The 25,699-nt window shown below is 46.4% G+C and overlaps 1 protein-coding gene across 4 annotated transcripts in view; it reads left to right on the plus strand.

Moving 5' to 3' along the window:
- INSR (insulin receptor) overlaps positions 1-25,699 on the plus strand; it is a 133,505-nt gene that overhangs the window by 77,755 nt on the left and 30,051 nt on the right. For all 4 annotated transcript variants that reach the window (XM_059062581.2, XM_059062582.2, XM_059062583.2 and 1 more), the window contains exons 3-9: positions 6,953-7,274; positions 13,710-13,858; positions 14,502-14,646; positions 15,850-16,064; positions 17,028-17,154; positions 18,322-18,572; positions 20,797-20,964. In XM_059062581.2, coding sequence (XP_058918564.1) covers positions 6,953-7,274; positions 13,710-13,858; positions 14,502-14,646; positions 15,850-16,064; positions 17,028-17,154; positions 18,322-18,572; positions 20,797-20,964 — 1,377 coding nt within the window. The remainder of the gene's footprint in view (positions 1-6,952; positions 7,275-13,709; positions 13,859-14,501; positions 14,647-15,849; positions 16,065-17,027; positions 17,155-18,321; positions 18,573-20,796; positions 20,965-25,699) is intronic.

Genomic DNA, 25,699 nt, shown 5'->3' on the forward strand with positions numbered 1-25,699 from the left:
ATTTTGTATTCCCACAATGTACATCTCTTTCCTTTTTCCACAAACACGCTATGTTCTTTAGACACTTTTTCCCCCTTAATGCTATCTTGGAAGTGACTCCAACATCAAAATACATAGAGCCACTTCCATTTTCACAGCTGCGTACTATTCTACTTCCGTGATCCACATTAATTTATTTACAGTCTCCTGCTTTGGACTTTTACGTTGTTTACAGGCTTTTGCAGTTATAAACCCCAATGGTTAATGTCCTGTAGGGTAAAGAATATCCTTGTCTAGGTGTCTAAATGCACATATGGTCCCTTGTCTGCAGGATAATTCCTAGCAGTAGAAATACGGAGGTCAAATTGCACCTGTCTCATTTGCTTTATACCCACCTCTTTTAAACCAGTTGGCATTTCTGTAGATCTCTCTCTAGGGAAAGCATCGTTTGGTGAGGAGCCTTCCACTTATGTCAGAGGGTCCAACCAGAGGACGCTGACTCTGCTTTTCCTCCTTTGCACTCTGCTGGTTTATTTAGAGTTCAGTTTTCAATCTTCTCAGCGGGGTGTAGTGAAAAAGCCACTTGAGGTGAGAGTTTCAGGAGGGTAGTGGCTGCTTCTGCTAGTGGAACTGGAGACCAGGGGCTTTTGGAAATTTAGGGGAGAATTGGGAGGCAATTGAGGCCAGCAGCCCAAGGCGACTTGGGTGGGGGGTGGGGGACGGGAGATGGATGAACAAGGAACTTGTGTGTTTGGAGGAGGGAGGTCTGGGCGTGTGGATGTTGCATGCACACACATCCTGTACCTGTCCTGGGAAGGTCCATAGCTCCCGGACTGCTGGGCATTTTCTTGAGAAGGCTGCCATCCTCTCTGGCAGAAACAGCCTGGGTGTGGTGGCCCTCTGAGCCAGGGCTGCTGGGACTGTGGCTGTGGCTCATTTGGTGTCTATAAAAGGACAGGGCAAGGTGCGTAGGGAGAGGAGAGTCAGACCCCTCCTCCATTTTCATCTTGCCAGATGTGTGGTTTTCATAATTCACCCTGGGTGGGGGACGCCCGCGGTGGCATTTCTATTAAATAAGATAAAGTACTTGGAAACAGAATGGGAGACACCCAGAGCAGACTTATCAAAGTATAGTCTTCAAAAGTTAAAAAACACAACTCTTATGCAAAGAAAAAAAAAAAAAAAGCACAAAAAAACACCTGTCAACACTTGTAACCCTTTAGTGAGGGCACCGGCTGGATGGTAAAGCCAAAGCATGTATAATCACTGAACTAGGATTGCAACGTTAGATATGGAGACACTTAATGTCCCAGGGGCAATAAACCTGTCATTTTTGGAGGCTGTTTCTTCTATGGGATAAAAAAATGATTTACAACGTATCCATCTATAAGTTGACGTCTGGCTTCCTGGAGTTGAGGCGCTAATAGAAATAGCGAATCAGGGACTTCCCTGGTAGCGCAGCGGTTAGGACTCCGTGCTCCCAAGGCAGGGGGCCCGGGTTCGATCCCTGGTCAGGGAACTAGATCCCACACGCGTGCCGCAACAAGAGTTTGCATGCTGCAACTAAGGAGCCCTCGAGCTTCAACTAAGGAGCCTGCCTGCTGCAACTAAGACCCAGCACAACCAAATACATAAATAAATATAAAAAAAGAAAAAGTAAATCAATCACAGGTAAGTTTCACTGTATTGAAACTTACCTCTGATCATTTGCCTGGGTTGGCAAATGATCCAGCCCGTTGCTTGCTTTTGTAAATAAAGTTTTATTGGATACAATGCGTTTGTCCCCATAAGCCTTCTCTGGGCTGTTTTCACTCCACAGCGGCAGAGTGGACCAGCTGTGACACCGAACATAAGCTCCGAACATGTGCTTTGTGACCCTCTCTGGGAAAACGTTGCCAGCTCCTTTGCTGGAGAATGAAGTTGTTCTCAGGTGGGCCTCTTGGGCAGGGCTCCAGAGGAAGATTGAATAGCCCTGTGGGTGACCTCTGGCCTCGTTTGTGAGTGTTGGATCGTTTTTCTTAGCATTGTCTAGGCCGGAAAGCTTATGTGTTTGGGAAGTTTTCGTGAGGTCTTTGCTGACACCTCTTTTGAACTCAAGGGCTGACCCTCAGATGGAGCCCCAGCCCAGGAAACAGGCCCCTTCCTCCTCGCACATGTGCTTTCCCAGAGGGTGGAGTCTTGGTGGCTCCTAAATAACTGTCTGCTTTCTATATTGCTTCCTGCCACAGAGTTCCTTGGGTCCTTGTAGACAGATTGTTCATGACAGTGGAAAGAATAATAATGCCCAGAGTAGCTAACTGATATCCAACCTACACCGTGTCTATCAAAGAATCCAGTTCCTCACCCGCATCCCCTCTTTTAGGTGTGAGAGGGAGTTGAGAGTTTGTTTTCATCGCCATTTGACAGACAAGAAAACTGAGGCTGTCATGGATACTTTGGAGAAAGCTTTGTGGCATGCCTGTGGGTGGAGAGCTGTATGCACGGCACCCCTCCTCCTCATTGGTGGACCCTGTGGATGGCCGTGTCCTTCTTGAGACCCAGGAATGTCGGGTTTAGAGCCGAAAGATCGAAGTTCGGGTTTTGGCCCTGCCGCATCTCAGCTGAGCAAGTCTTCTCTCCTCTGTGAGATGGAGACAATGTTACTTAACACTGCTCCCTCCCGGAGGTTTTGTTAGAATTAAGTAAGAATCCAATGGGGGGCGGGTATGTAAACGCTGAAAATCCTACACAGACATTGGCGGGGTTAACTCCGTCCTGCTCCTATGACAGCTTCTTAATTCTTTCTTGATCCATGTAGAAAATCAGACTATGCACCTAGGCTTGGATGCTCCAGATTTTCCATGTAATTTTTCATGGTGTTTGTGAAGCTCCTTGCAACTCGGAGTTCTTGGATGAATTCCCGAGCCACTGGCTAAAAACTGGGGGCTTAGCTCCAAAGGCCTTTCTTTTGCCTCCTTTCTGTCTTTTCAGACATGGGTCTACCGAGCTCCTGTTGGGTGCAAGGCCCTGTCCTAGGAGTGGGTGTCGTGGGATCTAGTGCAGTGAATGGAGCAGGAGTGGCCCTGCCCCCAAGCGCCCTTCCAGACAGACAGTCAACAAGCACCCAAGATAATTTTCGAGAGTGATAAGTGCTGTAAGAAAAATGTCATAGGACCATGTGTTAGAACTTGGTTTAAGAAGGAGAAAGTGACTTCCAGTGGGGAGGTCAGGGAAGGTCTTTCTAAGGGGTTGAGAGGGAGCTAGTTATGGGAGGATGCTGCAGCCAGAGCAGCAGATGCAAAGGTCCTGTGGTAGGGCTGAGCCTGGGTGCGTGAGGGGCAGGAAGGATGCTGGAGTGGCGACTGCCTGGGTTTGGGAGAAGGACTCAGAGAGACTTCAGGCACTAGACCACATGAGACCCGTAGGCTTTGGCAAGGAGTTTCTTTCGCTAAGCCTCTGCTGTCCAATACAAGAGCCAGTAGCCCCCCCCCCCACCAATTTTAAAATTAAAATTGAAATGCAATGAAAAGTTTGGTTCCTCAGTAGAAGCTGGAACCTTCTACCATGTTCTCTTGGTGGGAATGTAAAATGGTGCAGCCGCTGTGCAAAGTAGTACGGTGGTTCCTCAAAAAATTAAAAGTATTTTGGAAATTAATCCCTTGTCAGTCACATTTTTGCAAATATTTTCTCCCACTCTGTAGGCTGTCTGTTCATTTTGTTTATGGTTTCCTTTGCTGTGCAAAAGATTTTAAGTGTAATTAGGTCCCATTTGTCTGTTTTTGTTTCATTACTCTAGGAGATGGATCCAAAAAGATATTGCTGTGGTTTACGTCAATATTTTGTAATAACCTAAAAGGAAAAGTATCTGAAAAAGAATAGAAGTATATATAAAACTGAATCCTGTGCTATACACCTGGAACTAACACAACACCGTAAATCAACTATACTTCAATAAAAACGTTAAAAATAGAAGTACCATATGATCCAACAATTCACTTCTGGGTATATACATAAAAGAACCGAAAGTAGAGTCTTGAAGAGATATTTGTACACCCCTGATCACAGCAGCATGATTCACAGTGAGCAAAAGGTCTAAGTAGCCTTAGAGTCAATTGACAGATGAAATGGTTAAACAAAATGTGATATATATACACACAATGAAGTAGTATTACCCTTAAAAAGGAAGGAACCTTTTTTTTTTTAATGGCAAAACCAGCTCTATTTATCAATCATGATTTGCACATGCCACATCTCTTATTCAATGACTATTTTTTCCCTGGCAACTTTGGCTCATGACAAGCTTGGAGAGAATTAAAATTCCAGAAAATGTTGCCTAAGAACCTATACGAAGCTTGGATTCTCCCCCTTTTTGACATATATGATTGATTTTCATTGTATAAATGTAAGCAGCTACAGTTATTCAAGCTAGCTCATCTTACCGTGTATAGACGTTTTCCTCCTTATCAAGATATAGTCAAGCACCCACTGGTGATGTTGTCAACAAGAATTCTGCCTTTGTAACAAAGGAAGGAACTTCTGACACCTGCTGCAGCACGATGGCCCACGAGGACATGACGCTCAGTGAAAGAAGCCAGACACAGAAGGACAAACACGATCTGATTCCACTCACAGCAGGTCCCTAGAAGAGTCACATCCACAGAGACAGGAAGTAGATGGTGGGCACCAGGGGCTGGAGGAGGGGGTGGGGAGTCAGGGTTTCATGGGGACAGAGTTTCAGTTTGGGAAGATGAGAAAGTTCTGGAAATGGACCGTGGGGATGGTTGCATAACAATGTGAATGTACTTACTGCCACTGAGCTGTGCACTTAAAAATGGTTAAGATGGTCAGTTTTACGCATATTTTGCTGCAATTAAAAAAAAAATTGATTGCTTTTTGCACTAACCACGCTCCACAGCCGTGGGGAAGTGGCTACCGTGTTGGACGGTGCCGACGGGGACCATTTCCATCATCACAGAAAGTTCCATCCAACAGCCGTGCTCATGTGGGAGTGTGGCTTCAGAAGCCTCTTCAGTTCCCTGGGTCTGGTTGGTGGGGTCCACGTGGGCCGGGATGTCCATTGCAGCAGTCAGAGGGGCTGAGGGTTTAGAGTGAAGAACACTCCCCAGCTTCCAAAGCACGTTCCAAGGTGTGCACGGAGTGAGCAAAGGAGGCACCCGGGGAACAGGCTCTGCTGTGGCCGAGGTCTTTCCAGCCTTTAGGGAAGCCATCGGTCGAGGGACAAATTTGCTGGCAGCCTGGAAAGGGAGGGTTGGTCATGGAAGCCCAGGTCCAGATGCTGAGGGACCGAAGTTAAGGGGAATCAGGAAGTCAGGAGTAGTGAGACATCGGGAGAAAGGGCATGTGTTCCAAGCTGCTGCAGGCAGCCAGGGCAGAGTCCAGCCTTCAGCGGACAAGTTCGGTCGCATCAAATGAGAAACTCCAGCCACCAAATCCGTGCACAGCCTCTGCCTGCCATCCGCAGAGCCCTCTCCTTTCCCATTCATGATCTCCTGCAGGTCACAGCAGAAATGCCACCTCCCCTTACTTCCGGCATGGTGCTTGCTGTGTATGCAGTTGTACTTTTAAATGATGAATATGTCTCCTCCATTGGAACATGTGGTCCCAAAGGCAGGGTCTGTGGCCACCATTTTCCTGCAGCAGCTGTAATATCTAGATCAGTGCAAGTAAATGTGCGTTGAAGCAATGAATGACCTTTGGGCCATTTGCTTAACCTCCTTGCGCCTCAGTTTCCCCATTTGTAAACTGGAGATCATTATCTATCTATTTATTTATTTATTTTAAAGAGTTCTTTTGTTTGTTTGTTTGTTTTCTTTTTGCGGTACGCGGGCCTCTCACTGTTGTGGCCTCTCCCGTCGCGGAGCACAGGCTCCGGACGCGCAGGCTCAGCGGCCATGGCTCACGGGCCCAGCCGCTCCGCGGCACGTGGGATCCTCCCGGACCGGGGCACGAACCCGCGTCCCCTGCATCGGCAGGCGGACTCTCAACCACTGCGCCACCAAGGAATCCCCAAGAGTTCTTATCTTTAAAAATTTTTTTAAAAAATTGATTTATTTATTTTTGGCTGCATTGGGTCTTCGTTGCTGTGCGTGGGCTTTCTCTAGTTGTGGTGAGCCAGGGCTACTCTTCATTGCGGTGTACAGTCTTCTCATTGTCACAGCTTCTCTTGTTGCAGAGCGTGGGCTCTAGGCACGTGGGCTCAGTAGTTGTGGCTCGTGGGCTCTAGAGCGCAGGCTCCGTAGTTGTGGCGCACGGGCTTAGTTGCTCAGCGGCATGTGGGATCTTCCTGGACCAGGTCTCGAACCCGTGTCCCCTGCATTGGCAGGCGGATTCTTAACCTCTGCACCACCAGGGAAGCCCCAGATATATCTATTTACACCAGTACTGCAGCTGCGTGCTGGAGCTGGCTTGCTAAAGCCAATTGTGTAATTTTCAGGAAATTTGGTTCTTAAACAAGCTGTTCTTAAAATTTAAATGACATCAACTTACAATTAAACAAATTATGTTTAAAACAAAGGTAATAAATACTCCAAACTCACCACTTACTAATCATCTCACGACAGTTTTCTATGATTTATGCTTTTGAGGTTATTTGCTACTATTGTATCTATGCAATGCATGTACTGTTTAATGCTGTGATACTATGTATCTCTTACTGGCTCCACATTCAGTAACTATACGTGAGGTAGCTTGAAAGGAACCGTGGTGGGAGTATTTACACCACGGAAATTGGCAAATGCTATAAAGCAGAGCGTCTCAGCCCTGCTCCCTGAAGAAGCTGTTAACATGTACAAGCATGTCACTGGCTTGGGGGCTGAAATGAGCTAACAGTTGTGCCTGGCTCCTAGCAAGTGCTGTAGAAGTGAGCTGTTACTGTTATTATTTTGTTTGGCTGGCACTTCCTCATCCAGATTTGCTGTTGTGCAGACAGGAATTGGGCAAAGCCACTGACCAGCTGTTTTCTTTCTCTCTCCAGTGTGTCCCACGATCTGTAAGTCTCACGGCTGCACCGCTGAGGGTCTCTGTTGCCACAGTGAGTGCTTGGGCAACTGCTCTGAGCCTGACGACCCCACCAAGTGTGTGGCCTGTCGCAACTTCTACCTGGATGGCAGGTGCGTGGAGACCTGCCCGCCCCCCTACTACCACTTCCAAGACTGGCGCTGTGTGAACTTCAGCTTCTGCCAGGACCTGCACAACAAATGCAAGAACTCTCGCAGGCAGGGCTGCCACCAGTATGTCATTCACAACAACAAGTGCATCCCTGAGTGCCCCTCCGGCTACACGATGAATTCCAGCAAGTGAGTCCTGGGTATGGGTTCCGGGGTTGGGGGCAGGTGGTAAAGAGGGGAAGGGCCATGGGGTTGGGGTTGGTGATGATGCTGCCTCTTCAAACTGTGTGGAAAACTAGAGTTAATTGACTGAGTGAGGAAGCTGCTGGTGATTAGTGACATGCGTGGGTCTCCCGGATGCCATCCCTGTTTCCCGGTTTTGGTGCGGGCCTCTGGAGCAGGAGTCAACAAACTTTCTCTTGCAAAGGGCCAGAGGGTAAATATTTTCTGCATCTGGCATACCGGAAATTTAATGCTTTCTATGCTTAGCGTTGAAAATAGAAGTCTTGGGCTTCCCCGGTGGCGCAGTGGTTGAGAACCCGCCTGCCGATGCAGGGGACACGGGTTCGAGCCCTGGTCCGGGAAGATCCCACGTGCCGCGGAGCAGCTAAGCCCGTGCGCCACAACTACTGAGCCTGCGCTCTAGAGCCCGCGAGCCACAACTACTGAAGCCCATGTGCCACAGTTACTGAAGCCCGTGTGCCTAGAGCCCGTGCTCCACAACAAGAGAAGCCACCGCAATGAGAAGCCCGCGCGCCGCAACGAAGAGTAGCCCCCGCTCGCCGCAACCAGAGAAAAGCCCGCGTGCAGCAACGAAGACCCAACGCAGCCAGAAACAGTAAATAAATACAATAAGAAAAAGAAAATAGAAGTCTCTGGTTTTGTATACAGCCCTTTAGATGGTGCGATTGTTCCCAATGATGTAGCTGCCTGGCTCTCACAACCAAGATCAGAGCTCAGATGTTTTAAATGTTTTCTCCAAGCTGGATCTGGGTGGTGTCCTGAGATTAACCTGGAGTGCCAGGAAGAAGGACTCAATTCTAGATTGTTCTCAAGGCTTTGTTGTCTTTTGAAGGACAATGCCATCAAACCATTTCCTACTATTTAGGTGAGAAAAAGCAAGGTTTTCTCTCCCCGACGGTGAGTCAGATTTCCTACCCACATCTCAGACTTTTTGTTCATGCTGTCAGCTTCTCAGATGAGCTATTTTGGTGTCTCAGGGCTGTAACTGAGTTTAAAAAATCTGTTTCCTGATTTTTGTGTTGAGGGTCTGAAAAAAACAAACCAACCCACAAAACAACACAAAAACAAATCAGAAACAGACGTATGTCTAGGGGCCTTGAGCTGACCTGCTTACGTAAAAATCTTCCTCTTCGGACTTGAAAATTAGCCAAGTGAGCGGGTTCTGGTGGGAAATTTTATTTCCCTGAGCGGGGACGGTGGGAAGGAAAACAATCTTTATTCTGGTTCCTAGGAGCCTCTCTTTGAGTGTTTGTGAAACCTGCAAGTACAGTATGTTTTGTTTTACTCATTTTTGATAAAACCTATCAAGTGGCTTTGTTGACCAAAAATAGGCTTCTATAAACCACCTTTGCATGCCGGACAGAGCTATTTTTTCTTCTTTGGGGCCAATTTATCAGTAAGATTGGGAAAATTATCATATTCTCTTGATTTATTTGGTTTTTTTTTTTTTTCACATTTGAGCTAAAGCATGGATATTAACATCTTCCACTAAAAGACGTTGGCTTTAAAGTTTTTTTTCTGTTTTTTGATCATAACAAAGATCTGAAAAATAGAACAACTTCCTTTGATGTTTTGCTGATGCCAGTGACCCCAGGATTGAAGCCCCAGGAAATTGATAGCTTGTCCTGTGATGCTTGGGACGTTTACGGAGTGAAAGAGGGGAAAGTGAGGGATGTTAATTATGACCCATCAGGGCAGTATTTTACTTCGTAGGTTAAAAAAAATTTTGTTTTCCTTCTGAAGCTTTTATTTTATTTTGTGACAGACTTCAGTGCTGTCGTGTTTTCTATTATGGTTTGCTATTAAAAAGGGCCAGATATGTTTTCTTCCATTCTTTTGGCTTATCTGGGAACTAGTTCTTTTTTTTTTTTTTTTCCTTTTAACATGTATTTACTTATTTACTTATTTGGCTGCACTGGGTCTTAGTTGTGGCATGCGGGGTCCTTCAGTTGCGGCACACGGGATCTTCGCTGTGGCATGCGGCTCTTTTAGTTGCATCATGCGGGATCTAGTTCCTTGACCAGGGATCAAACCCAGACCCCCTGCACTGGGAGCATGGAGTCCCAACCACTGGACCGCCAGGGAAGTCCCTGGGAAGTAGTTCTTGATGTTATTAGAGTGGAGGTCTGGGAACCCATGTGGGTTCGTTAAGAGGCCTCGCCATCTATGGTCATTCCCAGATACCTGGTGGGGTGCTCTTTAGTGAGATGAGGAGGATTAGATATTGGGGGTGCATGTTAAGGGTGTGGAGAATTCTCTGCCTCTTGATCTTCGCATGGCTGGTTTCTCCTTGTCATCCAGGTCACAGGCATAAAAGTCACTTCTTTTGAGACTCCTTCCCTGTATGACCATTCTGTCTGAACTAGCCATCTGGCTACTCTTGGGCACAACACTCCATTTTAACTCTTTTCATGCTATTTACCACTAGCTGATATTTTAATTGTCAATTTATTAATTTTCCCCAACGAGACCATACGCTTCACAAGTGTATCAGCTAGCTTGTGCTGTGTAACAAACCACCCCAGCACTTAGTGACTTAAAACAACACTCATTTATTTATGATTTCTAATGAGTCTGTGGATTGACTGGAGGTTTGTCTGGCTTGGGCTGGGTCAGCTCTGATGAGATGGTACAAGCTAACCTCTCATATCCTGCATGGGCAACTGGGACCTCTCTCCACATGTAGCCAGGAAGGGCATGCTTTACTGGGTAAGTACTTCTTAAGCCACTGCTGTATCACATTTGCTAATGTCCCATTGGCCAAAGCAATTCATATGGCCAAGCTCAGATTCTGCGGATGAGAAGGCAGACTCCACTTCTTGGTGGGAAGGGATGGAAAGAACGTGTGGATTTCCCACAGGGAAGGTAGGTTGTTTGTTCACTCATGTGTGCCTGTGGTTTATAACTGCCATTGGCAAAGGGCCAGATAGGAAATATTTTCAGCTCTGAGGTCTGTATGGTTGCAGCTACTCTACTCCGGCCTTATAGAGTGATAGCAGGCATTGATGATACTCAAACCAGTGGCTGTGGGTGTGTTCCAATATAGCTCTATTTACAACAACCAGTGGCCAGCTGGAGTTGGTCTGTGGGCTGTAGTTTGCTTACCTTTGGCTTAGAGCATCATCTATCACGTGATAAGTGCTCAGTGAATATTTGTAGAACCAACAAAAGAACCCAAACATTTGGTCATTATTCTTTTTTCACCCCAGCTGCTCTGGCACCAACTGGGTGTACTGCAATAGAGCTCAACCTCAACCACCCGGCTTAGCATCAGACCCACAGGTTAAAGCCTTGCTTCTCCATCAGAACAACCTTACTTCATATGCCAGCCACAATTGGGCGGTCCCCAGGTCACCCACACTTCTGATTGGCTGGCTATAAATTTTGAGGCTCCCACAAACCCCCTGGGTTCAATAATTTGCTAGGCAACTCACAGAGCTGAAAAAAATAAAAGTCTATACTATTCTGTTGGTTCAAGCCTATTGATGGTAGCACCTTGGGGTGGGGATGCTTGGAGAGCTTACGTGGGCACACATCACTTGTAGCAAGCTCTACAGACACTCTCCCATGGGGGCCCCTACTTATGGCTGGGCCAGCTCTGTGGTTCCTATTATGATCCCAGGATGCACTTCAGCGAGAAACCATCAGGGAACCTTGAAGAACAAGATTTGTTACTCACAGGTCCTGGAGGGCCACACAGTGAAGTCATGGGGAGCAGGGGTGGGGAGAGGGAGAGAGGGGAGAAAAAGAGTGGGAGTGAGAGAGGGAGGAAGGGAGAGAGAGAGAGAGGAATACTTGTGGGGGGGTCTGCTTTTATTAGGGTATGAGGGTGGGGTGTCTAGGGTTTTACGGGTTCACTCTATGGTGAATTTAAAGCTTAAGAGCAGGAATTAGGGCACAGGAAGGGGGAAGCGGGGTCGGTCAAGTGGTCAGTTATCTAGGTTCCCCAGGGCTTTCTGAAAGAGCCCCCTTCATGGGTGGGGGCAGCCTAATTCCTTATCTGGTTGTTTTGCTAGTGGCTGGGTCATAGACCTGGTGTTACATTAACTCAAGACAGATGTCTTTTGAAATAGATGCCTCAGCAGTCAAAAAGCTTCATGTCAGGCTTACAAGTGCAATTACAATTACGTACAACGACAGCTTTACCATTATGCATGCACAGAGGCTGGGAGAGTTCCAGAAGCAGGGCTCCTATCCCCTCATGGAATCACAGACATCACCCTTCCAGCATAGCTGTGTGTTCACCAGCCAGAAAAATGGACTGAGCTGGCGTCCACAGTTTTCCTTTGAGTTTTACTACATAGGTGTGATGGGTTGAATCACTGGCCGTGGGTTTGAACTCCATCTCCGGCCCCCCTTCTCTCTCTGGAGGTCAAGTGTTTGATGCAACCCACCAAATGACATATTTGGTCTTTCTGGTGACCAGCCCCTACAAGTCACCTCATTAGCACAACAAAGATGCTCCTATAGCTCAGGAAATTCCAAGGGATTTTGAAGCTCTGCGCCAGGACCTGGGACAAAGACCAGATGTGTTCTTCTTCTTCTTTTTTTTTTTTTTTTCTTTTCTTTTCTTTCAATTTTCTTTTTTTTTTTTTTTAAACATCTTTATTGGAGTATAATTGCTTTACAGTGGTGTGTTAGTTTCTGCTGTATAACAAAGGGAATCAGCTATACGTATACATATATCCCCATATCTCCTCCCTCTTGCATCTCCCTCCCACCCTCCCTATCCCACCCCCCGCCAGGCGGTCACCCATGACCAAGATCTTTCTGAAGAATCGAATATGCAGGGGTGTGGTAACAACAGTTACTGTTGTTATTTACAACAGCAGCAACAATGATACCACTAATAAAAAGTGATCGTCATAGCAAGGGACCAACGATTTTCGATTTTCGTTTTCTATGTGCCGAGTGCTTTAGGCGGTGTATATCATTCAGTCCTCATCACTACCTGCCCCGTGAAGATTGCCTCCATCTCACAGATGAGAACGTAACAGTTGGGAATCTTGAGGTTTCATACGACAGAACCCCAATTCAAACTGGCTCATGCACGATTAAAGGAGGTTACTGAGGACCGTAACCAAAAAATTCAGGGGACCGCTTTAGGTACAGCTGTATCCAGGAGCTCAAGGGGTGCATATGATCAGTTTCTTTCCATCCTTGGCTTTATTTCTGTCTCTGTTAGTTTTGGTCTCAGGCAGCCTCTCCCTTGCCCCTTGCTCCATGCTAGCAACATAGCCGTACCCTCTTAGATACCGCAGAAGGAAGACCATTTTTCCTTCCAGGAAGTTCTAGCAAAACCCTCAATGGGTTGGCTTGGGGCTGTGCCCACCTCTGAATTCCCAGCGGGATGGAAGATTGTGTTCAGCCTGCCCTGGATCCTGTGTCCTGCTTGGCCCTAGGAGGGCTGTGCCAACCGAGAACTGACCTCGGAGACACTGTGTAGGGGAGGGCTGATTCCCAAAGGACTCCTGAGGGCTGTCACTTTGAGGACATCAGGCTGCAGGAAGGCAAAGCCAAAGTCTGCCTCCAGTTACCCACTATCAAATGTGAGGTTGTGTTGTAGCTCATAGGCTGTGTAGTCACGTCCTATATAGCTGTTTGGTCACGTCAGGCCCCACACAGAACAGCAAACATCCCGTCACCTTGCAGTAACAGCCTAAGTCCCACCAGTTGGGGTAGCAGGATCAGATCAGCCACTTTCGAGTAGCGGCAAAATGAGTCCTACGTCAGGCCCGTCAGCTCTGCATCCTTCCCGTCACCATGGTAACGCCAGGAGTCCCATCGGTTCCATGTAATTGCACGAGTCCTGTCTCCACAGGGTAGAAGGTGATTCTCCATGGGGTACGGTGTGAATCCTATCGCTTTGGGGTAAGGCAGGAGCCCCATCACTTTGGAGTAAAAGCCTGAGTCTCCTGACCTCGGGGTAATGCTGTAGGACCTGCCACCCTGGAGAAACACCCTCAGCCTATCACTCTAGGCAGTTGTTCTTACCTGGTGGTGATTTGCCCTTCCATCCCCCAGGGGACAATGTTTGGAGACATTTTTGGCTGTCATGTCTTGGGTGGAGGGGTGCTGCTGGCGTGGAACAGGTGGAGCCCAGGCATGCTGCTTGACACCCTTAATACACAGGACAGCCTCCCACAACGGAGAATTCTCCTGTCCCAAATGTCACCAGTTCTGTGGATAAAGCATCCTGCCTTATGGTCACTTGGGACCCTGTGCAACACACTGTCTGCTGTGTGTGTGTGTGTGTGTGTGTGTTTGTGTGTGTATGTTTGTGTGTGTGTGTTTGTGTGTGTGTGTGTGTGTGTGTGCGTGTGCGCGTGTGTGTCTGGTCCTGTGTGCCCTGACCTCTCTCTCTCTCCACTCTTTCTGCAGCCTGATGTGCACGCCATGCCTGGGCCCCTGTCCCAAGGTGTGCCACCTCCTGGAAGGCGAGAAGACCATTGACTCAGTGACGTCTGCCCAGGAGCTCCGAGGCTGCACCATCATCAACGGGAGCTTAATCATCAACATTCGAGGGGGCAGTGAGTGCTCTGGGGGGAGGGGTTGCTGTCTGCTGGGATCCACTCTCCGTGAGCACAGAAGGAACACAGTCCAGAGACTCATGCAAGGAATCTGTTTGTCTCCAAACCTGGAGTTCACAGCTCAGTCCTGGCCTCACTCCCCCCTGAGATTCTGATTTTCAAAGCTGGGAGTTGGGACATCAGGAATTTGCATTTTTAACAAGCAGGCAACACGCCCTCTTTTGCAGGTCTGGGGACCATGTTTCCAGACATCTGTCACAGGCAAAAAAGGCATTTCTCTGCTTATTTATTCAGCGAACACTTATTGAATACTCACAGTGAACAAGGCAAAGTCCGTGCATGGTGGATATTGCAAATAAACAAATTAACGTACAATGTAAACCCAGGCAGTGGTTCATGCTATGAAGGCAAGCAAAGCAGGGTGATGGAGGGAGCAAGGGTTGGCATCTTAATATAATAAATATATTCAGTTTTGCAGGCAGGACAATCTCTGTCATATCTACTCTGCCTTGTAGATGTATTTTGAGCAGGGCTCGTGAAAATCATTTTCAGCCTGTAGGTTAACTCTTCACCATGGGGAATTCTGGAAAGGTTAAAATATTTTGGTGGAAACCCACTGGATATTCATTCTCTCCTTCCTTAGACAACCTGGCAGCTGAGCTAGAGGCCAACCTTGGACTCATTGAAGAAATTTCAGGGTATCTGAAAATCCGCAGATCATATGCCCTCGTGTCACTTTCCTTCTTCCGGAAGTTACGTCTGATTCGAGGGGAGACCTTGGAAATCGGGTATGTGGGCCTGGTGCTGTATCTGTGGCCTCATTAGGAAGTTTGTGAGTTATTGTAGAGAAACTTAGGGTTTTTTGCCAAGACATGGAAACAACCTAAGTGTCCACTGATGGATGCATGGATAAAGAAAATGTGGTGTGTATGTGTGTGTGTGTATGTGTATATATATATATATATATATATATATATATATATATATATACACACACATACACAGACACATATATATATATACAGTGGAATATTATTTCACCATAAAACTGTCTTTTTGCCGAAGCTCACACCTCTCATTTGGATTGTTCCAATGACTTTCTTGTTGGTTCTAGAACTACCAGGGCCATCCAACAGAAATAAAATACAGGTCACATATGAGACTTTAAATGTTCTAGTAGCCACATTTAAAACACTTGAAAAGACATAGGTGAAATGAATTTTAATAATGCATTTTACTGAACCCATTACAATGAAGCTGTTATTTTGACATGGACTCAATACAAAAAATTATAAAGAAGATCTTTTACATCCTTTTTTTTTTTTTTAATGCAGAGTCATTGAAATCTGTGTTTTTTTTTTACTTCTGGTCCAGTTCAGAATGGCCAAATTTCAGGTGCTTAATAGCCAGATGTGGGTGGTGGTTTCAGTGTTGGATAACACAGATCTAGATGCTGCCCTTTCCCCATTCCTCATGTACTGGTGGCCCACTCATAGTTCTAAGGCAAAGGTCTAATTGAGTTACTGAGTTGTTATAAAACCTTCAGTGGTCCCCCTCTGCCTACCAAGGAAGGTCACATGTTCTTGGTCTTGGTGTGGCATGCAGTATACTAGAGGGTTTGGCCCATGGCATCTCTTTGGTCTTGCCTGTCACCTGTTGGCCAGAACAGGCTACTTTGCTCTTCCCTGGGCCCAGTTCACGTGCCTCTGTGTCTTCCGTCTTTCCCCTTTTCAAAACCCATATCTCAACCCATCACAGTCTTACCCTCCTCCCCCACAAGACTGATCTCACATACCTTCCTGGCCCTGAAGACTTCCTCAACTTCCCCTGTCCCTCTAACCCTCCTTTCAACACGTAATGAGTATGTGTCAAGCAAGTGGTTGGGACTGAGGATGGAGCACTGAACAAGATCAACTCCAGCCACGGCCCTGCCGTCTTGGAGTCGGAGACGGCAAGCTGATGAGTGATTAGGCGTGTGTGTGTTTCCATAGGAACTACTCTTTCTATGCCTTGGACAACCAGAACCTAAGGCAGCTGTGGGACTGGAGCAAACACAACCTCACCATCACTCAGGGGAAACTCTTCTTCCACTATAATCCCAAACTCTGCTTGTCAGAAATTCACAAGATGGAGGAAGTTTCGGGAACCAAGGGGCGCCAGGAGAGAAACGACATTGCCCTGAAGACCAATGGGGACCAGGCGTCCTGTAAGTGGGTGATGCCCTTGTCCTTCCGCGGACCAGATAACCTGGCTGCCCTCCCCCTCCCCCACCACACTAGCCCCCGGGGGGAGCGTCACTTCCCCCCAGTGAGCGCAAACAACTATGTGTGTGACAGGCTCTCTGAAACACTGAGGAAAAATGTTGTGCGTGTTATCTCTTTGCCAAACTTTAAACACAGTGCCTGATACTGGAAGATGCCACAGAAACATTGAATGGATGAATGAATGTCACTTCTCTTACATACGGCCTTGGCTCAGGTGCTACAGCAGGGTCTGCAGTTGCTACAGCTGGAGACTGTCAGCTGACTGCCCTCCTCTGACAGTTTGTCTCTTGAAGCATTGAAGTGCCAAGCCTTCCATTATGCCCTCATGCGAAGTTGGTTCCTTATGGCGGAAGCTGTGAGAATTCAAGGGAGGGAGAGAGCAAGGTTGGAACTTAAGGGGTGGAGCTTAAGGGAGGGCTTGCAATCTAGGCAGAGGGAATTACTCTCTCCAAGGCATTGTCCTTACAAGGAGCTGTCACTCCCAAGGTATAATGATCTGCACGCTCCCTAAACCCACTTGGCACGTGTCCATTTGCACTGGAGTTATGTGTTCTGACATGTCGGGCTTGAAGACCCACAGGCAAGGCAGAATTGTGTCAGGATAAATGCTGTTCTTGAAAGTCCCCTTTTTCCAGTAGCGGTTACTCACTTGTCCTTCTGTTGGTGCTGACTGTGGTTCTTTGGTTGAGCACATCTGGCCAAGTAACTGACTTGCGGTCAGGGCCAACTTGCATGACCTGTTCTTGACTCTGAACACAGGAGAGGCATGTGGAAATAAGAACTCTCAAGAGGAACAGCAGGTTGCCATCTTCCTTCTCGTGGACACTCTTGGAAATATGGGATCATCTGCTTTGGGTTGAAATAAATTATTTAAATTCTGATACCTTTTTTTTTAACCTTTCTAGGTGAAAATGAATTACTTAAATTTTCTTACATTCGGACCTCTTATGACAAGATCTTGCTGAAATGGGAGCCGTATTGGCCCCCTGACTTCCGAGACCTCCTGGGGTTCATGCTCTTCTACAAAGAGGCGTAAGTAGAAGGATAAGGAGGTGTGTTGGTTGCATATGTGCCCAGAGGCTCCCCTCTGAGGTTCCTTTCTATCTCCTGACTTGTGGAATAAATGTCATAGGTTCCTTGGTCAGATCTCACCAGTTGACCGTGTGTGACGTCAATAACGTTCCCTGTTGTCAAAAGCCAGGAACCGAAGCAGGCAGGTTTCTTCTGGAGGGTCCAGATTGGGCAGTCTCCTATAGCTATATCCCATTTTGCTTCTTATATGTACATCTCACCAGACATCCTTAATAAAAAGTCACTTAGTCTACTTAGTAGGTGTCTTAAAGTTTATTTTTTATCTATTTTGTATTTTTTCCAGCATTTGAATAATTGTGGTCAAACATACATGAAATTGACCGTCTTAATGACGTTTAAGTGTGCAGCTCGGTGGCATTAAGGACATTCATGGCACTGTGTGACCATCATCGCCAGCCCTCTCCACAGTTCACTCGTCATCTCACACTGAAACTCTGTCGCCTTTCAATAACACCTAGTCGTTATGAGCATATGACTGTGCTGAAATTTTCAAGGAAGGCAGTGGAAGTGGTGATTGTGTTAATATGAATGATTATTCCATCCCTCAAGATTCTTTAAAAAATACGTATTTACTTATTTATTTATTTGGCTGCATAGGGTCTTAGTTGTGGCACGTGGGGTTCTCTCTAGTTGCGGTGCCCGGGCTCCCTAACTGTGGCCCACAGGCTCTAGAGTGTGTGGGCTTAGTTGCCCCGCGGCATGTGGGATCTTAGTTCCCCGACCAGGGATCGAACCCGTGTCCACTGCATTGGAAGGCGGATTCTTAACCCCTGGACCACCAGGGAAATCCCCATCCCTCAAAATTTACTATGTGTCAGGCTGTGTGTGGAGAAGTCAACACACATCCTCTCGTGTAATCTTATCAATAACTCTGGTAGTTAGTATCATCATCCTGATCACTTTTATTATTGTTGTTGAGAAGTTGAGGCGTAAGGGAAGAGGTCCCTTTCTCTTTGGCTATTCCTGTGTCTTTTTTCCTTGTGGTAGAGGATTGTTGGTGAACAGGGTGCAAGCCTATAGGAGGTAACTTCGCCCGGCCACATCTCTTTGGTCTTTAGAGCTATGGTTGAGAAATGGTAACCAACTTTTCCTATTTCATCTTGAAAGCCCTTATCAGAACGTGACAGAGTTTGACGGGCAGGATGCATGTGGCTCCAACAGCTGGACTGTGGTGGATATTGACCCGCCTATGAGGTCCAACGACCCCAAGTCACAGAACCACCCCGGGTGGCTAATGCGTGGTCTCAAGCCCTGGACCCAGTACGCCATCTTTGTCAAGACCTTGGTCACCTTTTCTGATGAACGCCGCACATACGGGGCCAAGAGCGACATCATCTATGTCCAGACAGATGCCACTAGTAAGCATTTCTTGTGGATATGAATTTGTGCGTGAATCAGACGTCTTACATTTAACAGGCTGACCCGGTGATGTCATATGAAATGCGTTTTTTTTTTTTTTTTTTTTTGCATGGTTATTGGCTTCTAAAAGAGCCGGCCACTGAGGTTTATAATTTCAGAAGATGAGGCAGTAGCAACAAGACATCAGAGGGGAACATACATTTCTTCTTCCCATTATGGAAAATATTCAAATATTTACAAAAGTAGGAAAAAAAAAAAAAAAGATTCCCCCCACTGCCACCTCGTAACCATCTCTCAGCTTCAACAATGATCAATATTTTGCCGTTTTTGTTTCATCACTATGCCTTTTCCCCCATCTCCATTTTTTGAGGAGTATTTCATAGCAATTTAGTTATATTTTCATAAAGCATAAGCCCTGTCCAACCACTGGGATAGGAGACATTTTGGAGATTTTTTTTTTTTTCGGTATGCGGGCTTCTCACCGCTGTGGCCTCTCCCGTTGCGGAGCGCAGGCTCAGCGGCCACGGCTCACGGGCCCAGCCGCTCCGCGGCACGTGGGATCCTCCCGGACCGGGGCACGAACCCGCGTCCCCTGCATCGGCAGGCGGACTCTCAACCACTGCGCCACCAGGGAAGCCCTTGGAGATATTTTTGGTTGGCGTGACTGGGGAGGTGGGGTTGGGGACCAGGGGTGCTGGTCAACATATCACAATGCACAGGACAGCCCCCCCCCCCCGGCAAAGAATTATGTAGCCCCCGAAAGTCAGTAGTTGAGAAATCCTGTCCCGTAGGATCGAGTCCAAACTTTATGAACCAGCCCCAGCTTTATTGACTACTGCCGTCTCATCCTGTATCCTCCAGCAATACCTGCAGCAGGACTTACAGTTTCTGGGAAACTTCCAGCTTCCAGGCTTTTGTACACACTGTGTCCTCTGCCTTGAGACCCCCACTCCCACCCCTCACCGACTCCCTCTGCCACCTCCGTTCTCGAGGGGAAGCTTTTGTGGAGCCCAAAGGTGGTGCCTTTGGGGGGAATGTTAGATGGGCTTCCAGCTCAGTGATAAGATTGAAAGGGATCCCACTGCTGAAATTCGCCCCAGGACTGGGTTCAGTTGGGGCTATTGTTAACCAGAAGATGTGGCTTTGTCTATTCCCATGATCCTCCTCTTCCCCAGCGCGCCTTTTCGGTACCCAGAACAGAGAAAGCTTGGCACGTCGCTGGAGCTCTGTCAATCAGGGGTCCCCGACTTCTGGGCCACAGACTGGTACCAGTCTGCCGCCTGTTAGGAACCAGGCCGCGCAGCAGGAGGTGGCGGCGGAAGAGCGAGCGAAGCTTCATCCGTATTTACAGCCGCTTCCTGTCCCTTGCGTTACCGCCTGAGCTCCGCCTCCCGTCAGATCCGCGGTGGCATTCGATTCTCATGGGACCATGAACCCTACTGTGAACTGCGCATGTGAGGGAGGGATCCAGCTTGCACGCTCCTTATGAGAATCTAATGCCTGATGATCTGAGGTGGAGCTGAGGCGGTGATGCTGGTGCTGGAGAGTGGCTGCAAATACAGATTATCCTTAGCAGAGAGGTTTGACTGCACAGAGACCATCATAAATCAGCTGCTTGCAGACTCACATCAAAACCCTATCAGTGAGTGGCAAGTGACACTTAAGCTGCATTTCACAGAGTAGACTGGACATAAGCAACACACGTCGGGTGTCACTGTCTCCCATCGCCCCCAGATGGGACCATCTAGTTGCAGGAAAACAAGCTCAGGGCTCCCACTGATTCTGCATTCTGGTGAGTTGTATAATTATTTCATTATATATTACAATGTAGTAATAATAGAAATGAAGTATGCAATAAATGTAATGTGCTTGAATCATCCTGAAACCACCCCCGCCTCCAGTCCGTGGAAAAATTGTCTCCCACGAAACTGAACCCTGGTGCCAAAAAGGTTGGGGACTGCTGCCGTAAATGCTTGTTGCAAAAATGGTGGAACATGAAATCTACATAGTCTGTGGTACCCATGGATTGTAATTTTGTAACCCATGCTCTCACCGGGCAAGCATTCCACGTGTTGCCAGTTTTCTCTGATGTTAAAAAACACTGCAGAGAACATCCTCATGATTTCTCGAACTTGGGTTTTCCCCCTCATGCCCGCCCGATGGCCTGCACCCTCCTCCTCCTCCTCCTCCTCACAGTGGACCTGTCTCCTTTCTCCTTGGCAGATCCTTCTGTTCCCCTGGATCCCATCTCGGTGTCTAATTCTTCGTCCCAGATTATTCTGAAGTGGAAGCCTCCCTCTGACCCCAATGGCAACATCACACACTACTTGGTGTTCTGGGAGAGACAGGAGGAAGACGGTGAACTGTATGAATTAGATTACTGCCTCAAAGGTGAGTGCAGGCAGAGGCGGGGGAGGGGCCGGGTTTTTTTTCAAGGTTATTTTTTACATTTTTTTTTTTTTTTTTTTTTTGCGGTACGCGGGCCTCTCACTGTTGTGGCCTCTCCCGTTGCGGAGCACAGGCTCCGGACGCGCAGGCGCAGCGGCCACGGCTCACGGGCCCAGCCGCTCCACAGCATGTGGGATCTTCCCGGACCGGGGCACGAACCCGCATCCCCTGCATCGGCAGGCGGATTCTCAACCACTGCGCCACCAGGGAAGCCCTACATTATTTTTTTTAAATTGAAGTATAGTTGATTTAAATTGGTGTTAGTTTCAGGTGTATAACACAGTGATTCCGTTTTAGGTATATATTCTTTTTCAGATTCTTGTCCCTTGTAGGTTATTACAAAATGTCGAGTGGAGTTCCTTGTGCTATACAGTAGGTTCTTGTTATCTATTTTATACATAGTAGTGTGTGTAACATCTGATCCACTTTGTTCTTCTTTTGGGGAAGCACCTCTCCCCTTCCACTTCCCAGCATGTGCATATGGGTACACACACTCCATTTTATCTCTTGATGAAAACACACATCCAGGCAGACCTCAGAGATACTGCGGGTTCGGTTCCAGACTCCCGCAAGGAGGCGAATATTGCAGTAAATTGAGTCATGTGAACTTTTTGGTTTCCAGTGCCTATAAAAGTTATGTCCACACTATACTGTAAGTGTGCGATAGCATTATGTTTAAGGAAAAATATACTTAAAATATATTTTAAGTATTTCTCTTTCTGGCCTATATGTGGAATCTAGAAAAATGGTACTGATGAACCTATTTGCAGGGCAGGAATAGAGATGTAGACGTAGAGAACAGACATGCGGACGCAGAGGGGAAACGGAGGGTGGAATGAATTGGGAGATTAAGATTGACATATATACACTACCATGCGTAAAATAGATAGCTAGCGGGAACATGCCGTGAAGCATAGGAAGCTCAGCTCCATGCTCTGTGCTGACCTAGGTCGGTGGGTTGGCGGGGAGGGTGGGAGGGAGGTCCAAGAGGGAGGGGATATATGTATACATAGAGCTGATTCACTTCGTTGTACAGCAGAAGCTAACACAACATTGTAAAGCAATTATATGCCAATTAAAAATGATTAAAAATATACGTACTACTGTATATAAAATAGGTAACATAACCAACAAGGTCCTACTGTATAGCACAGGGAACTATACTCAGTATCTTGTAATAACCGATAATGGAAAAGAATCTGAAAAGAAAATACTGAATCACTTTGCTGTACACCTGAAACTAACACAACATTGTAAATCAACTCTATTTCAATAAAAATGTAACAAAGAAGAAATCTAGACTAAAAAAAACCCCCCAAACAATGCATATACCTTAATTAAAGAATACTTGATTGCTAAAAAAAAAATGTCCAATTACAATAGTAACATCCAAGATCACTGATCACAGATCGCCATAACAAATATAATAAAAATGAAGAAGTTTGAAATATTGTGAGAATTACCAAAGCGTGACACAGGCATATGAAGTGAGCAAACGCTGTTGGGAAATTGGCACTAATAGACTTGTTCAGCGCAGGGTTGCCACAAACTTTGGATTTGTAAGAAAAACACAGTAAGAGGAGGAGGTCCGCCTGCCTGTTCGCATTTCTAAACATCACAGCGTGAGGACACGCTCTGAAGACTCCCGTCAAAAACAGACACTCCCCATGTCTTGGCATCATTTCCCTCTGGAATTTTCTCCTCCTTCGCTTCCTCATCCACCTCCCCTGGTAGGGGTGTAGCTACGTTAACCCACGCGAGACTTCCCTCCGAAGCTAGAAACACAGCCGATGTGTGGAGTGGTGATTGGCAAAGTCAGGGAAGAATTTTCGCCCCTAATTTTAGACCCTTAAGTTGAAAGCATCAGAGAAGGCAAAGAGTGATCATCTCTTCCCTCCTGGGCTTTCCATTCAAAATTTGAATACTAAATGACTCATTTTTTTCCAGCCTTTAATCTCATTTACTTAATGGGCTTCCATCCATCTACAGGAAGAGGGAAAAATACTTGAAGCCTCAAACTAGTGTGTATAAATTAGTTTAAGATTATTTGAAACGTGGGTTTCAAAAAAGCCCATCAAACTGGAGAAACAAAAGTCTTTTTTTTTTTCTTTAGTTGTTTTGTTTTCTTGGAGTCTATATAAAGTATTTTTCCACCAATCCCTAGACTCTTTTCTTTTTGTTTAAAAAAAATTTATTGGAGTCTAGTTGATTTACAATGTTGTGTTAGTTTCAGGTGTACAGCAAAGTGATTCAGTTATACATATACCTAGATTCATTCTTTTTCAGATTCTTCTCTCATATAGGTTATCACAGAATATTGAGTACAGTTCCCTGTGCTGTACAGTAGGTCCTTGTTTGTTAACTATCTCATAAATAGCAGTGTGTGTGTTCATCCCAAGCTCCTGATTTATCCTTTAGTTGTCTTGTTGTTGTTGATTGATTGGTTGGTCTGTATTTATTTTTCTTTAGATGTTTTGAGTTACTGGTATCCTCAGACCTTAGGGCTACTGATGAGGTGTGGCTGAGGTCAGGAGCCTGAGGTCTTCTCTGACCTGCTGTAGGGCTTTGGGCAAGTCACTGAGCTTGTCACTGGCTGCCTCCTTTTGGGGAGAAGGGGCGGGAGGCCAGATAAGCTCTGGGAGCTGTCCCAGCTCTAAGATCATGTGCTATATGTATGCCTGTGACCTCATTCCCCGCCTGAGCAGAGGGTTGCAAACGTGATTTATCTCCTTGGATGCTTTATATAACTTGAGAGCAAGCGAAGTCATTGGCTCAGCTGTCAGCTGTTGGCCCTGCATTTGAGTAACCGAAACTGCCAGCTAGAACTGCCAGTAGCGTCAGGATAGGCAATGTTTTCTTTTTCTCTCTCTCTCTCTTTCTTTCTTTCTTTTTTAGAGCAACAACTTTTATTCTGGAAGTCTGAATCTACCATTACAATATGACAATTTGACATGGTTTTATTTGTAATGATGCCAAAGTTTATGTAATTAAAAAATAAACTTACTAAGGATGGATATCGTATGATTCAACTCTTAGGAGGTCCCTAGAGGAGTCAAATCCACAGAGACAGGAAGCCGGATGGTGGGTGCCAGGGGCTGGGGGAGGGTTTGGGGAGTGAGTATTTAATGGGGACAGAGTTTCAGTTTGGGAAGAGGAGAAAGTTCTGGAAAGGGATAGTGGGGATGGTTGCACAATAATGTGAATGTACTTAATGCCACTGATCTGTGCACTTAAACATGATGAGGATGGTATTTTTTTTAATGTATATTTTGCCACAATTAAAAAACCCAAATACACAAATTAATAAGCTTTCTAACACACACAAGATCAGTAGTTTACTAACCGTGGCCAGTAGTAGCTTCCTTTAGTATCACAAGTGTTTTTTTTTTTTTCCAGCTTTATTGAGGTGCACTTGATAAGTAAATGATAAGATATTTAAAGTGTGAATTGTGATGATTTTATATACATAGACATTTTGAAAGGATTCTTCCCATCTAGTTAATTAATACATCTATCACCTGACATATTTATCTCTTTTTTTGGTGAGAACTTTTAACTTCTCCTCTGATATTGAATTGTTTATTTCATTTATACAGTACAGTCTTATCAACTATATATATGGCTTTTTATTGTGGAATATATATAACATAAAATTTACCATTTGAACCGCTTTTAAGTACACAGTTCAGCAGCATTAAATACATTCACACTGTTGTACAACCATCCCCAGCATCCGTCTGCAGAACTTTCGCATTTTCCCAAACTGCAAACTTTGTCCCCATGAAACACTGACTCTCCCCCCCCTCCCCCATCCCCCGGTGCCCGTCTTTCTACTTTGTCTCTATGCATTTGACTGTCCTACATACCTCACTATACTTTATAGTCACAGAAAATCCATGGGGCACCTAGTGTCATGCAGAAGGGGTGACAGGTGTCAGGAGCTATGTCCATGCCTGGTCAGAAGTCCCTTCCTCCCCAGAAAAAAATCAGGACCCCCCCCGACCTTTTACTAAGGAAATCTGAAGTTTTTTTTTTGTTTTGTTTTGTTTTTTTTTTTATCCAGAATGCCATCAATAGCCCCTCCAACAGCTAACCCATACAGGTTATTCCACGTCTATTAATAAACGTTAAGAAGAAGTATTTTTTAAGGATTTTGCCAAGCTTCCCAGTGGGTACTCACCATTCACAGGAAGATACTTTGAACTCATTGTCTAGCAGAGCCATTGAAAGGGAGAGGAAGAGATGGACTTTCCCCTGCTCAACAGACAGGAGTAGGCGCCCAGCAACAGGGGCTTTTTACCCTTCAGGAGGAGCCTGCATGCTCCGGGTTGTGACAGAAGTGAAAGGCAACCCCAGAACTGGGCCTCAGGGGTCAAGGCCCGCCAGCTGTGGTACTTAAAAAACAGTGTGGTATTTTTTTAAGAGCATGACCTTGAGAAGTTGTTCTTTTTTCCTTTTTAAAAAATTCTCTTGGGCTTCCCTGGTGGCGCCGCGGTTGAGAGTCCGCCTGCCGATGCAGGGGACGCGGGTTCGTGCCCCGGTCCGGGAGGATCCCACGTGCCGCAGAGCGGCTGGGCCCGTGAGCCATGGCCGCTGCGCCTGCGCGTCCGGAGCCTGTGCTCCGCAACGGGAGGGGCCACAACGGCGAGAGGCCCGCGTACCGCAAAAAAAAAAAAAA

The sequence above is a fragment of the Kogia breviceps genome, chromosome 4, assembly GCF_026419965.1.
Source record: "Kogia breviceps isolate mKogBre1 chromosome 4, mKogBre1 haplotype 1, whole genome shotgun sequence".
Taxonomy (NCBI): domain Eukaryota; kingdom Metazoa; phylum Chordata; class Mammalia; order Artiodactyla; family Physeteridae; genus Kogia; species Kogia breviceps.